This window comes from Camarhynchus parvulus, chromosome Z, assembly GCF_901933205.1.
Source record: "Camarhynchus parvulus chromosome Z, STF_HiC, whole genome shotgun sequence".
Classification (NCBI taxonomy): Eukaryota; Metazoa; Chordata; class Aves; order Passeriformes; family Thraupidae; genus Camarhynchus; species Camarhynchus parvulus.
In genome coordinates, this window is record NC_044601.1 from 17,535,451 (window position 1) to 17,550,271 (window position 14,821).

Below are 14,821 nucleotides of genomic sequence, written 5' to 3' on the forward strand. Positions count from 1 at the left end.
TTATAAATAGTGTAAAGGTAATGACATCTCTAGGTGTATAAAACTGACGCTGCTTATTACCTGGCTCATTTTGGCCTCCTTTCTGTTTCACCTGCCCCATTAAAGAAGCATTTGTATTTGTGATGCTGATAAAGCCACTGTCATACCAAAGAGACAAGCACCTTCTGGAATTTGCCTGTTGTGCACATGCATGTCAATGTGTATAAATGCATGTGCATACATATACACAGCATGAATTCAAAAATTGGTATTTTCTCTGTCCAAGTTTTGAAGATATGGTCCAGTGTATGTTCTATTTTATATGGTAATAAGATAAGCAGAAATAATATAGGAAAAGATCACTGAAGGACTCAGAACAACAGGAAAATATATTAAAGTAAGTAAATAATAATTTTACTATTCTTTTTAGGCCCTGCAGAAAATCCTAAGAAACTTTTCTTTTGTGTGTGTGTGTGTGCTAAATACTAATCTAATCTTATTTCCTCTTTAGTAGTTGTTATAACCTTGAGAAAATTTTTAAGAACAGAGTACTGTGTTGCTGGGTTTAAAAAGTTGTTTTTATCACCCCTTTTGTTTATGCATTAGAAATGGGAAATGTTCAACCCCTGCAGGTAAAAAAAAACAACTGAACGTTTAAGTGATGCTGCTCACTAATTATTTTCGTGCCTTAATAGTTTACCAGCCTGTAAATACTGACTTGTCATAATACTCTGAAATGAAACAGCTGTAGTATGTTTACTGTATTTACCTGGGATGAATCACCTGATGCTTGCCATACTTCTACAGGAAAGGAGAAACTTTCTCTAAAAATCTGGAAACTGCAGTAGTAACATCTTGGGGGTTTGTTTTATTGTTTTCAGGGTGCTGGGTGCACTGCACTGGTGGTAGCTGTGGTGGCAAGGAAGTTAGAACTTACCAAAGCTGAAAAACATGTGCATAATTTCATGATGGACACCCAGCTAACTAAAAGAGTAAGTCACCCTTTATATTCACAACTGAAAAGGAATACTGTGTATTAATTTATTTCTGCATTTGTTTTTAAGTAGTCTCCTTCTTGGTATCCTTGCTGAACCTTGTCATGGGTCTTGTTTTGAAAGATTAGAAATTGGATGCCTTGAGTTTTCCTTTAAATTGAGGACAACTGCGAGTTGTCAGGAAATTTTAAGGATTTGTATAGAATATTGTATAGAGGGCCCTTGTAACTGGAAGCTATTTGGTGTTAATTAGTTAATTAGCAGTTAAGTGCTGTGAAACTAGACTGTTGTATTAAACCAAAAGCTTTTGCACAGCATATGAAAAAATATTTTTTGTAGCTAAAATAGGTGAAATGACAGATAAAAACAAAAATTTCAAGCTATGAGAGATGCTCTTAAGAAAACAACATATGTTTTCATATGTTGCAACATATGAACAATAACAGTGAGGCAGTCTTTCCAACTGTGTTTTGTACATAACGTATGGTTTATTTAGTGACACACAGTTCTGAAGGACCCTGAAATATATTTGTAGATATTATTTTTAGAAGAAACTAATTTTCACAAAATAGCAGCCATTGGTATTGAAATATTTTAAATGAAAGAAAATGCAGCAAACAAGGCAATACAAGTCCTTTGCTGAAATAAAACAGGTCAGTGTTGAGGGAGCAAGAAAATTAGTAGTAACTGTACAGTCCACTCAACTTGTTCAGTTTTCATTATTAAGAAGAGCCAATGTGAAGACAAAGGTGCTTATAATCACAGCTCAGCAGAACTCAGCAGAGTTTCTCTTTAGTGGTGGGTGCCTGAGATGGAGACAGTTGTTCTGCTCCAGGCGAGGAGGAGGAGGAGGATGGCTGCCCCAGCACAGCTCCATGCAGCAATGCAGCGCTGCACTGCTGCGGGTCTTGTGTTGCACAGAGCCCTGTCCTGTCCCCACGTGCTGTGTTTTTCAGAGCACTGCTCTGCCTGTGCTGGCTCTCATTTCTGTGCTGCTCACCACTAACAGCCTGTATCTCCTCTAAGGAGTCACAGCAGGGAGAGACTTAAGGATGAGTGAGGAGAGAATTCCTATATAGGTATAAAGGGTGTCTGACAAGGTGTCTCTCTGTGCTTGTTGATTTACATTCCTATTGCAGTCAGTTAAAGTGTTGTTGATACTAGACCACAGGAAATAATTTGTCCTTTCATAACATAGTTACTTTTTTAGTGTTATCTGACAGCTGAGGCCAAAATGTGTCTCAGAGATTGGCCAGATTTTGAGTCTAGTCTTTATTTATGCCTTTTGAAGTTTATTTTGTTCATCTATTCTTCATATAAATCTCAATGTTAGTCTAATCCTTTATTAAACAAAGCTTTAAGCTTGTGAAACTCAAAGCACATGAAAAGTGAGCCAAGCAAACAAATCTAAGATGCACATCAGATCACAAATCATGCAGATTCTGGGGATCTTTCCTCACAGCCAGACGATAGCCATACTTTTCAGGAGTGCAAGGGCTACTTAGGGATTGTGAGGACGTCTCTAAGTCATGGTTGTGCTTTCAGTGAAGACAGGACAAGGTGAGGGAGGCTGTTCCTGGGCCGAGCTATTGCATGACATTTCTGCAATGTCTTAGCCATTGACTTAGCTTTGACACTGCAGTTACTGGCATGATGTAAAGCTGGAGGAGAGAAAATAAAGATGAATAATTAGGACAATTTTTCTTTCTAAGTATCCTAGTCATTCAGTCATTAATTGAGATTGCATTCAAATTATTTGTATGTTTTTAAGTATCTTTGAAAATTTTGGAGGGCCTAAAGAGGGAACTGTAGGTACTCTTTAACATTTTATGGAATGCCGAATTTAAGTAAGTCAAAGCACTTACTTAATATAGAGTTCTTGTATAGAACTCTGCCCACATTAATTGACCACATATTTTTTCATCTTCTTGGAGATGTTAAAAAAGAAACAAGTATAAAAATTAAATGACACCCAAAACCAAAAAATAAAAGAAAGGGACAAAGTGCTCAAACAGCTCTGAAAGTTTAAAAGACTGTTAAATTGCCAAAAGAATTAAGAACTGCTAACCATAGAATAAGAAAGAGAGAAATGTTATGGTCCTATTGAACACACTTAATTAGCATACAGATAATGCATTAGTATTTCCTCACTGTAATTTATATTGCCATAAACACCAAACAGTTCCAACTTTTTCAAGAGGAAAGATTATTCCTGAGTGCAAAAATATTTGATCTGAACATCACATCTATATAAAAAGGAAACTACTCAGCACTCCCCTTTATCCAGTTGTTGTTTTCTTCCCTCAGTGCTTCAGCTTCTTGAGGTACCCACTTCCCACAGTTAAGACAGCATTTTAAAAGCTTTAGGAAGAGTCAATAACAGAAAAGTAAAAACATAACATAGTACTACTTTTGTCAGCCTGGTGTTTTTCTTTTATTAAACAGGTGAAAAATGCAGCGGCCAATGTACTCAGGGAAACATGGTTAATTTATAAAAACACAAAGCTGGTTAAAAAAATAGACCATGCAAAAGTAAGGAAACATCAACGCAAATTCTTGCAAGCTATTCATCAGTAAGTATTATTTTGCTTTCTTTTTCCTCCCAAGGTGTTTTCTCTGTTAGTTTCCTCCTCTCTCAGTCACTCTTAGTCCCATCCTACCCCCTTCCTCCTCTTCCCCCACCATTCCCTTCCATTCAAGATTGTTGTGGAGGTTGATTATCTTTCAGAGTAAGACAAAGATAACCATTTACTGTATTATTTATTTACAATAAAATGAAAGGGTACACTGGCAGTTTATGTCCATATAAACTGGTCAATGTTTTTTAGAAGTTTCCCATACTTCTTGAATTATCTAAGACTTTTTTTGTTCTATGCCACTGAGACTATCCTTTGTTTTTATGCATTTTCTTCCAGGTAGAAAGATGTGAGCTACAATAGACAGAAGAAAATTCTAAAAAAAACAACGCATAGTCTTTGTAGTAAATATTTTAATATTATAAAGTCACAACAATGTGATAGAAGAGAGTATATATGTAGTGTTTAATGAAAAGAATATTCATCAAGTGTAATTTCATGGCCCACCAGCATTTAGCCTCTCTCTGCTGTATATTCTCAGTGCATAAGATCAAATGTTTGTATGTCAGCTATGACCCTGGTCATCTGTTTTAGAAAATGGGAGTGTATGCCAATAGTTGAGACAATTGAGCACCTCTGGCATTATTCAAATCAGTTCTTCCCCTCTACGTGAGAGTCTGAAAACAAGCCTGAGGCCTAAAACTGGTAGAAGGTTTAAGCTGTGCCATGGTTTTGCAAAACTACAAGTATTTCTCTAAAGTTTGCAGTATGTATTTGTCATAAAGCACATCCAAATGAGCAGAATTGCACAATGGTTACTATTCCTGAACTACATGAGAGGGAAAAAAACCTCAGAGTTTTGTCCTCAGGAACCAGAATTCTTTTGAGGAATGGTCAGGGTCTGTTTGTTCTGTTTGTTATCCCCATTCAGCTGAGGCAGCCATTTGTACAGCCTATGAAGATAGTTCCAGTGAGTTACAAGGAAGAAGTAGACAAATTAAGTTTAGTTTCAAACTGATGGTTTCATAACTTTTGAGTGTAGGTCGGTGCCTGAGACAACCAGTGAAGTGATGTGAGGGGAGCATCTATGATGAAAAGAACATCTATGTAACATCTTACAGGAAAGACAGGAAAGAAAGGCCAGGTTTACTCATTTCCTATTAATAAATTTAGACTAACAATCATTCTTTCTTTCATAGCAATGTTTTAAAGGAGTAGGTAACTAAGCTTAAGCTATGAAATACTCTGTAAACCTTGATTACTGTATTACATTTAGCAAACAAACTGAGTCATTGTGGAGATACTTTGAGGAATAAAAAGACAACAGAAGTTGACGCATTTTTATGTGAATATAAAAAGTATATTTTTATGTAGCAGTTTGGCCACCCTGCTTAGCTTAAAGGATTGGGAGGTGGAGGGGAGTGGCAGGGGTTCTGGGGAGAGGACAGCGTGTCATGTGTATCCTGCTGGACTTGAATCCTTGATTGAAAAGGTTGTTTCTTAACATTTTAACTTTACTATTTATTGTGTGTGTGTGTGTGTTTGTGTGTCTGTGTGTCTGTGTGTGTATGAGCACACATGTTCAGAAAAGAATCTAAAAAGCACAGCAGGCTCGATCTCCAGCTTTTTTATCAGTCAAGCTCAGAAGAACTTTTCAGGATATAAAGTGTGTTCTGCATCTCCTTTAAAAATTAATAAATCAGGTGGAGGGAAGAAGGTGGCATCATAATTTTTTCCTAGGTGTTACAGCTAGATTGCACAGCTATCTTAATAATTTCTCTCTGTCTTTTACCACTTTGAACTACAGCCCCAAAACTTTTGTATTCAGGAAAAAAACCCCAAAAGATAATTTTTTCAATATGCTGAAGAATGCACTATAAATGAAAAGATTGCAATAGGAGTTTGCTTTCTTCCTGTGGCTGATTAGATGGATGCGAATTAATTTTCCATCCATTTGCATCTTTGTACTTTTTCTCAAGTGACTTACAGCTTTCCATCTTTCTAGAGTCTTAAGTTTTGTTGAAGTCCCCCTCCTTCACCTTCAACCATTCCACTGGAGACAAAAATAAAGAGAGTGGGCTCTCTCAGGGCTAATTTCATAGAAAAAAACAGACCAGGTCATGATAACAGTCATGGTCACAGCTCTGAAATGTGTTCAGCTGGTCTGAGTGTTCTGCTTCTCATGCACATTAGATAAGATGAAGGTGAAATCATAAAAAAGTATATTATGTATTGTATGAATAAGAAAATCTACAGATGATAGTTAATGGGAAGGCTTGAAGATATTGCAGATTCCTACATCATTAATGTGAGTTAGATGACTCCTCAGGCAGCTACTGATCAAAAGTAGCAACTCCCTAGGACTTTCCACCTGCTGAATCAAGCCCACTGTGCTCATTTGGTTGTTTTAGTATATTTTACACTTTGTTTTCTTTTGTTTTGTCTTTTTTTCAACAAATGAAAATAGAGCTCGGAAGTAAGTTGTATAAGCTGTTCCTTTCTAAACTTGCAGAATTTACCACTGTCTGCATGCAAAAAATAGAGTTTTTATTTGTGAATTTCAGTGGTCTGATTGCTGCCATGGAAATGCGATCCAGAATCATGATCTTTTTCTGTGATAAGTGAAGTTCATAAAATCAAAATTTTATCTTGATGAATTATACTGAGAAAGCGTGTTGGTTTTCTTTAAATCCGGCTGCTGCAGCTAAAGACTTGCCATATCTATACGTTCTTACAGCCTCTGGTAGATGTTGGGTTGGTTACTGTAAAGAATTATCATGTTGGTGTCAACTGGTACTACAATAATGAACTTCCTGGAATTTTAAAATTAAAATACTGATTGTCAAACAGATGAGTCAATGAATCTTAAGAAAAGCAGAAAACACATATTATGCACATTATTTGAAAGAATGGTCACCAAAATGCTGGGGTTTTCATTCTCCAGTGAAATAATTTCCTTTGAATAATTGTTCTGACATTTTGATAATACAGTTCTGTACCTTGGAGACTCCTTTTTTGCTTTAGAAAAACTCCACCTTGTAGCCTCTGAAAACACAACTCCTACCGTCTGCATTTATGTTGTTCTCTGAAAGAAGCTTCCAGGGGAAGAAGAGCATATGGCATTCCAGTAACAATCTCCTGGAATGCCAGTTTTATGTGATCAGTTCATTTCTACCTTAACGGAGTTATTTCCCTTTATATTTTAAAGATATTTTTAAATTATATTTCACTCTCCACAATTTACTTTCTCATACCGGTTAGCCTAGATGTGAAAGGAAATGCTTGTCAACTAAAGAGATAAATAAACTTTCTGGTTTTGGAATACCTTCAGGAGGGTTTTCTTTAGACTACCTTTCCAATACCATCACTGAGAAATGGACAGAGAATGCATTAGCAACCCACCTGTCATAAAAGGCTGCCAAACTCACTTCCATTTGACAGCTAACCAAATTCTTGTTTTGGTTGGCCCTTGGCACACTGGTAGACTGAAGTGGTATCTTATCACAAATTATTTATAAATTGATACCTTTGTTTTGCAAAACCCTATTTCCTGCTTTAGAACAGCCAGAAAAGTCATTGAGAAGCCAGGTATGGATCTATTATGAGATGTTGAACAAATGAATCATACTTAAGGGAGAAATTGCCTATTTGTGAAAATCAAATCTACAAACAGCTCCACTGGTAGTCAATCTGGAAAACATGGGGTTTGTATCAGAGAATGTATAAGAAGGGTCATGTGTCTTGCAAAAAATGTACATAACCAACAATAATGCAGATAAGTACACATAAAAGAAAAAATGTACCCTTGCTGCTTCTTTCATAGTTTTTCAATGCTATAGTTTAAATAGTAAATTTAAAATGCAATCATATTTAAATTCACAAATTATCCAAAAAAACCAAATGTATTGGCAAGCATGTTGGTTATTTAGCTGCTGGTCTGATGGAAGTTCTGTTTAAAGTAAGGAGAAACTCACTTATCACTGTTTGTTCATCAGGTTCCAACACCTGCTAACCCAATCCATTTCCGACAGAACAGGGCTAATACCTGTATCTAGTCATGTAGGCATGGGAAGATTCTTGATTGCTACAACAATAATGACAAAAAATGTTGTTCTATGTTTCTTCCTATATCTACTTGTCACGATACTGAGGCTTTGAGGAATGTTTTGGCTTTCTTTCATGTAGTCTGGATAAATTGTTATCTTCTTTATTGAATTCAACTTTGACCGTGGCAAATGGTATTCTCAAGGACATCACATTTCCTTGCTGTTTCCTTTTTTGCGGTGTTGAAGAAGCATGCTTCTCATTGTAGCAGGCACATGAAAGATTCTGACTCTACACAAAGTAGTCAAGGCATTGTCCATGCAGTTATTTGCTCTTGTAAATTTTGTGCATGCTCTCTAGAAATCCTAGTATGACCTCATACAAAAAAAAAATCTGACTAAAAATTCCACTTTTTAGATTAAGAAGTGTAAAAATGGAACAAAGGAAACTGAATGATCAAGCCAACACTTTGGTGGACCTGGCAAAGGTTAGTAGGCAGATACTGTTGTTTCAGCATTCATCCTTTCAAAAGGAACAGTTTTTTAGTGAAAATGTTATGCATTATATGTGCAAATATTGTTAACAAGGTGTTATATGTAGCAAATGAAAATATGTGTATGTTTTGTGGTAGCACCTATATCTTGAAGAAGTATCCTGATGAAAGTTTGAACATGCCATATTTATTTATTATTTTGTACATTTGAAAAAGACTTCACAATTGAGAGGCTGATCCTGAGAGCTCCTGAGCTGACTGCAGAGGTCATGGTAAATGCTGAACTGTGAGTGGGCCGTAGTGGTGTAGTGCTGTGAAGTAAGAAGATTTTGCCATGTTGTGATAGTGACTGTGCCATGACAGACCATAGTAAATAGCCTCTAGATAGGAGTTATAGGTTCCGGATTCCTGTTCCTGTTGTCTTTTGCAGCAGTAACTTTGGACAAGTAAATTTAGATCTGCATTTATTTAAGTTTTTATAATGAATAATAGCTGCCTACTTTGCCAATATATCATAAGGCTTTTTAAATCTTTTTTTAAACCATTTGCGTTGAGGTAAAAGAGGCTATTCAGTTGTAAGCTGCTTGTTTGTTTTTGCGATAATTTTTCATAAATATGTAATAACTAGAAAGCTAGAGGTCTGAGCTGATAGCATTTTGGACTTCCATTAGAACTTAATATTTAATAGTTACTGTGAGTTAATTTGAGGCTACATTAGAAGCATTGATGGACTCTTCTTAAGGGTTTCTTGTACACCTCTTCATTTACCTCAAAATCCTCCTTGATTTCAAGTGCATCAAAGCAAAGATTAAACTCTTCAGTGTTCATTCCCCTCTTGCTTTACAGAACCACATGACAACTTCAGGTGAAAATACAGTTGAGTCTAATGCTTCTGACAACTAATAAGGACTTTTAATGTACTATTTTGTGTAGACTACTTCACTTTCAAGGGTTATGCTAGCATCCTGAAACAGGAGGCAGAGCAATAGGTTATAACACACCTGATACTGAAGTGGTTTGGTTACGCTTCAGGCAGTCATTCAATTAATTTTCCTTTCCTTTGGATGGTTCATAAATTTCAACTGATTTTTTCTACTGAATTACATCCAGTTTTGGCTCTAGTTTAAATAATCTGAACCCTCAATCTCTCTATAAGAGGCAGACATTCAGCCATTATGATTTAACCAAGTCTCTTTGAAACAACACATTTCAGATTACATTTTTACTGATCATTGTGCATTTTAAAGTACACTCTATATATTTGCTGTATTCAGCAGTGTTTTGTAGAGGCCAGATACATTGGAGAGTGCAAAAGTAAAAAAGCATAGAATTGAGTTTTTACTTCTTGAACTACTTTTCAAAAACAATCCGCTCAACTCCTCTTACTGCCAATTCAAGAAAATCTGCCAAGTTTAAGGATCAAGCCAGTGAACACTTGTGCTCTGTAGAGCTCATTAGAAGAATGAAGGTATTTAAAACCAGAATCAAGAACAATTAAGGATGGAATACATCAGTGGAGCCTTCAGTCCCCTGGTGGCTTTCACTGACTGTTCAAAAAGCTTAGCCTGGTACACTCCCAAACATCTGAATTTCCAAAAGGGGTCTGGTCTTTAATTGATTTCAACGTCGATGTCTAAGGTGCTACTAAAAGCCATTATGTTTCTGCTCAAGAAATCTAGTAGAAAGTTTAGTCTACTGTAATTTAATCTACAGGGAAATTATTCCACAAAACTAGGTATTGTTATAATACTCATCTCCCGTTTTACAAACCCTTGTACAGTTGTGCTACTTGTTACAATACTTGTAAGGTCTCTCTAAACCTTTGCTTACATCCTTCTACTTTCAGACTCAAAACATCATGTATGACATGATTTCTGACTTAAATGAAAGAAGTGAAGATTTTGAGAAGAGAATTGTTACTCTGGAAACTAAACTGGAAACTTTAATTGGTAGCATTCAAGCTCTTCCTGGACTGATTAGCCAGACAATCAGCCAGCAACAGAGGGAATTCCTCGAGGCTCAGATACAAAATTACGATAAGCATGTTGCCTACAGTGCTGAACGATCACGATCTTTGTCAAGAAGAAGGAGATCATCCTCCACAGCACCACCAACTTCATCAGAGAGTAGCTAGAAGAGAATAAGTTAACCGCAAAATAAAGACTTTTTGCCATCATATGGTCAATATTTTAGCTTTTATTGTAAAGCCCTATGGTTCTAGCCAGCGTTATCTGGGTTCTGATGTCAGAATCCTGGAAACCTGAACACATTTTAGGCCAAAATGAGTGAAAACTCCTCTTTTTTTCCCCTCTCCTCCTCTCAGATGCACAGTGAATGCACCTAGTATTGCTATATTAGATTGTTCTTCCTGTAATTTCACTTTTTATTCATGCACTTCAAACAAGCTTTACTACTACAGTACATAATCTAATATAGTGAAAATGTTAATTTCTGCACATAGTTACTTGGTTACTTTGACCTAATTACCAAAAAAAAGATCACAATCAAAAGACCTAATTATGAACTTTTAAGAAACTAAATCTAAGCTTAATAATTATTTCTAAGTGTGAAAGCTAACTGTCTGAACTTTGCTTGCAGTGGAGGGGGAAAAAAACCAATATTAATCAACAGTGTGCTGTGTATGTATAGTCATTTTAAAAGGTCATCAACGGCTTCAATTTCTGAAGTGATTAATTAAAAATATAGTTCGTCCCAGAAAATAAGTCTGAGAGTAAGCTATGGGTTTTAAAAATATTGTTAGGGCTTTTATTTAACATGCATTGGTACACACACACAGATAATATATATATACATATGTATTTATGTATATAAAATTATTTATGCAATGCCCATAGCAATGATCTTTTAAACTGACTATTCGTAAAGCTACTGGCATGCAAAAAGCACAGGCAAAGTCCTGTTTTCTTATTCAGAGTCTCATAACAATGCCAGGTATGTTTGTCCAGATCAAAAGGGTCACTTTCACCCAGAAGCCTCCTAATAATGCTGTTTGGGTTTTGAAAGTGTTAGGTTGCTACTTTCTCCACTCCTATCTTTGTGTTTCTGGAGTGAATGACTGACACACAGACTTAGAGTACACAGGTTGTGTGGTGGCAGCACAGTGGTCTGTATATGTTATGTTTGGGCAATCCCCATGGTTCCTGCTATGCACTCAAGCTTAGCAAAACACTTCTAGCAATATTTCCAAAATCTCCTGTAAAAAGCCAGCTGTAGACTGGAGTTACAACAGAAGGGTATCTATAGTACTTTATTTTCATGCATAAAAATAAGGTATCCTACTTTATTAAAGAAAAAAAAAACAAAAAACAAACAAATCACAAAGCATAGTCACCAGTAGGCACTGGTGAAAAGGTTTTGACTAACATTTCTCCTGGTTTATGCTCCAGAATAGCAAAACTAGGTAAGCTTAAATGCTCAGTACATGCAACTTGTATTAATAATTCCTAGTTATAAACAGGAAATTATTTGACTTTATGAAACATTTTTAGTACTTGCTGTTTACAAAATGTGCCAGTCCAGTCCGCCTCTCCCCCAGTTTACAGCCAAGGGTGACGTCTATAGTTAAACTGGTAGACATGGCTGACTGTTTCTATGTCTGCCTGGAAGTAACCAGCTTGCTCATTGAAGGAAGTGAGGAAATGCACATTGCTCCATGAAACACTGTGACTTCTGGTCAGCAAGGACAGGCAGGAATGAGTAATTCAGGAAGTCAGAGCAGAGCCCTTCTGGGCAAGACAGAAGAGCTTTCCAGCAATCAGAATTCCCCAAACCAAACACATAATCTGAAAAACAGCAGACACTTTAGGCCTATTCAAATTAAAGGATCTTCCTTTTCTGGTGTTACGAATGTATAAATGATGAATGTATAAGTGACATCCAGAGGTATTGCATGCTTATTAAAAGGTCAATAATTTCTCTAACTTTTTAAGTCCTTGAGAAAGATGATGAGTTCAGTATTTTTCCCCCTAGAGCAGGACAGTTGCATGCCTTTGGCGTGCCTTATTTACAGACTGTGGTATTTTGTGACTGGAAATAACAAGCAGTATGCATAGTATTTGCAGTTCTGCTTTTGTTTTTATGGAGATCATTTTCAAAGGAAAAGATGGATATTATATAGTCCTACTACTTTTCTAGTGCAGTCCTTAATTAGATGAGATTGTGAGTGGTCATAAGGCCAGTAGTGATTAGTAATATTGGAATTTAATAGTCAAGATTTAGAAATCTTTTTTCTCCTTTTTTGCATTTAGTTTAGAATACTCTTCTTGACATTGAATGTGAAATACACTTTCTGTAGCTTGAATACATTCCTTTTTCTCCTGTCAGCTTGAAATAGCTCTTTCATTGTTTACATCTTTTTAATATATGTACAACACCCATTTTTTGCACAACTGGGTTTTTAAAGAACTGTAGGTCCACTTTGAAAATTTTTGTCAATCTGTCAATTTTAATTAAGATCCAGCTACAAGTATTGGGCTGGCTATTTCTGTTGTGAAAGAGCAGCTGTCAATCTTTGACCTCTCAATTTCTTTTACTCACTAGGACTCAGAAGCCTGAACCTAATATTGTTGCCACAGCTTTATGCAATGGTGAGATTCATCAGGATTATTTCCATCAGTAGCATTCTGTAACAACCTGCCAAATTATTTTGGATTCCTTTCTTTTCTTTTTAAAGTAAAAAACAAATGATGTCACCATGTTATACTCCAGTTCTACATCTTAATTTACCTTCAAGACCACTACAGATATTTTATCTGCATTTTCAGCACGTATGATTTTTTTCTTATAATATCTGATTTCAGCACTAAGGTGCTGCATGGGGATACACTACATGAAAGGACTGATATAAACTTTTATTCAGGAGAGCACAAAGCACTCTTGGTTTGATTTTCTTACTCTTGACACTAGACTCCTTTTAGTCTTCCCTTGTCTGACTTTTGTAGTATCACAAATTCCATTACTGAATGTTTAGTTCCAAAGCTTTAGCTCTATCATTGTCAACATATATAATCACCAAAAGGAAAACATATCATTATGACAGATCATGGAAACTGTATATTTAAATGTAGACTTTTCTTGTAAAGATTGTTTACAAATGACAGGGAGTCTTTCTCAAAGCATATGGCATATTTACCATATTACAATTGTAAAGCTTCATGCACCTCTTGCCTTAGTTTTACCAGTAGGAAAATTCTGCTTTTGGTTGCTATTAAACTCCTTTTCACTACATTCCAGACACTGATTCCATTTATAAGTTTCTTGGGAGTCTTGTTGCTAGTCTGCATTTTTAAAGACACCGAGCAGAGATACCTTGCTCGGAAGGACTGAAATGTAAGATCACAAATAGACTTGTTCACCATGCTTAAAATTAAATGCATTGATTTAAATAGTACTTTTTACTTACATTTACATTTTTTGCCGAATCAGAATAATATGTTAATATGTTTTTTGCTTGCAAATGCTCTGCAATTTTTGATTCTGTAAATCATTATGTATTTTAAGCTTGCATATCTTTCCAGACAGACTTGTGCGACTCAGCTCTTCTTTACCTCCTGCTGCTCCATAAGGATGTATCTTTTATGGAAAGAGATTTGCCATCTAAAAGTTTGGCATCCAGCTTAGGAGCTCTAAATGCCTTCTGGAGGTTCATACCTTGTGAGCTATTTCAAAACTATGGCCCCCCAGACTGAGTTTGGAATCACTGTCATCATTAGAGCAAACATAAGTGATAAGTATACTGTTTTACAAATTGTAAGACTCTTTCCATGTCAGATCATATGTAAACATTCAAGCTGATATGCCACACATTAAGAGCATATCTAAGCATAAAAGAATAAAAGGTGTTCAATGTGTCTTAAATTCCGAATAAAATCTGTAACCCTTATCAATACTAAAAACTAAAATTGTTTGTAAACTCTTTTCCCCTAACAGTTATGAAAAGTTCTTACTAAGCTTTATTTACAGAAGGTTTTCTGATTAATCAGTGTGTTCTCTCCATCTGTCAAACTTTTTGTTCATATCCATTCTTTTTTTAAATCAAAGTCCTTACAGTCTTTTTTTCCTTTTATTAATAATTATTAAAGGGTGACAAAATAATTATAAAGGGGTTACAAGCAATGAAATAGAGGGGAAGGTGGGAAGGAGCTAACACTTATATATGTTATTTTCAGAATTCCATCTCTGCATTAGCACATCTAGATGCTCAGGTAGAAATGGACACAAATGTTAGCCAGCACTGCTGGCTACTCAGGTGCTGAAGCCTGCCCTAGCCTGGGAAGAGCACTGCCATATCTGTAAAGTTCTGAGGTGGAGCTTACATGCGCTCAAAGCCAGCCATTTATGTGTGTGGAAATTAATGTCCACAGAACCTTATATGTGCATAATAAAATTACCCTACAGCTGTCAATTAGGGCTTACAAATGTGGTCCTATATCTGTTGGCCCAAATTCAGAAAAACTAAGCTATAATGTATATTAGCCTTTTTATTCTGAACCTTTTAAGGGGTATCTGTAAGATCTTATCTCTCTCCATGACTGAGAGAATAAAGAAAAAGAGATGCTTAGAAGATGCTTTGCAGTCTGGTGCGCATAGGATTAGCTCTGACTTTCCTGAGTACCTCACTGCACATCAGATTTGGTCCAGAAACTACAGGGTTTTAGTCACTCCAGAAAAAACAGGTTTCTCTCACAATAGAGGGAGTTAGCACAGCACTAAGC

The 14,821-nt window shown here is 36.1% G+C and overlaps 1 protein-coding gene across 1 annotated transcript in view; it reads left to right on the forward strand.

The window, feature by feature from the left end:
- Positions 1-13,981, forward strand: part of KCNN2 (potassium calcium-activated channel subfamily N member 2) — a 71,936-nt gene extending 57,955 nt beyond the window's left edge. Inside the window, exons 5-8 of the mRNA XM_030968565.1 lie at positions 861-971; positions 3,420-3,547; positions 8,012-8,081; positions 9,934-13,981. Coding sequence (XP_030824425.1) covers positions 861-971; positions 3,420-3,547; positions 8,012-8,081; positions 9,934-10,221 — 597 coding nt within the window. The 3' untranslated portion in view covers positions 10,222-13,981. The remainder of the gene's footprint in view (positions 1-860; positions 972-3,419; positions 3,548-8,011; positions 8,082-9,933) is intronic.
- The last annotated feature ends 840 nt before the right edge of the window (positions 13,982-14,821 follow it).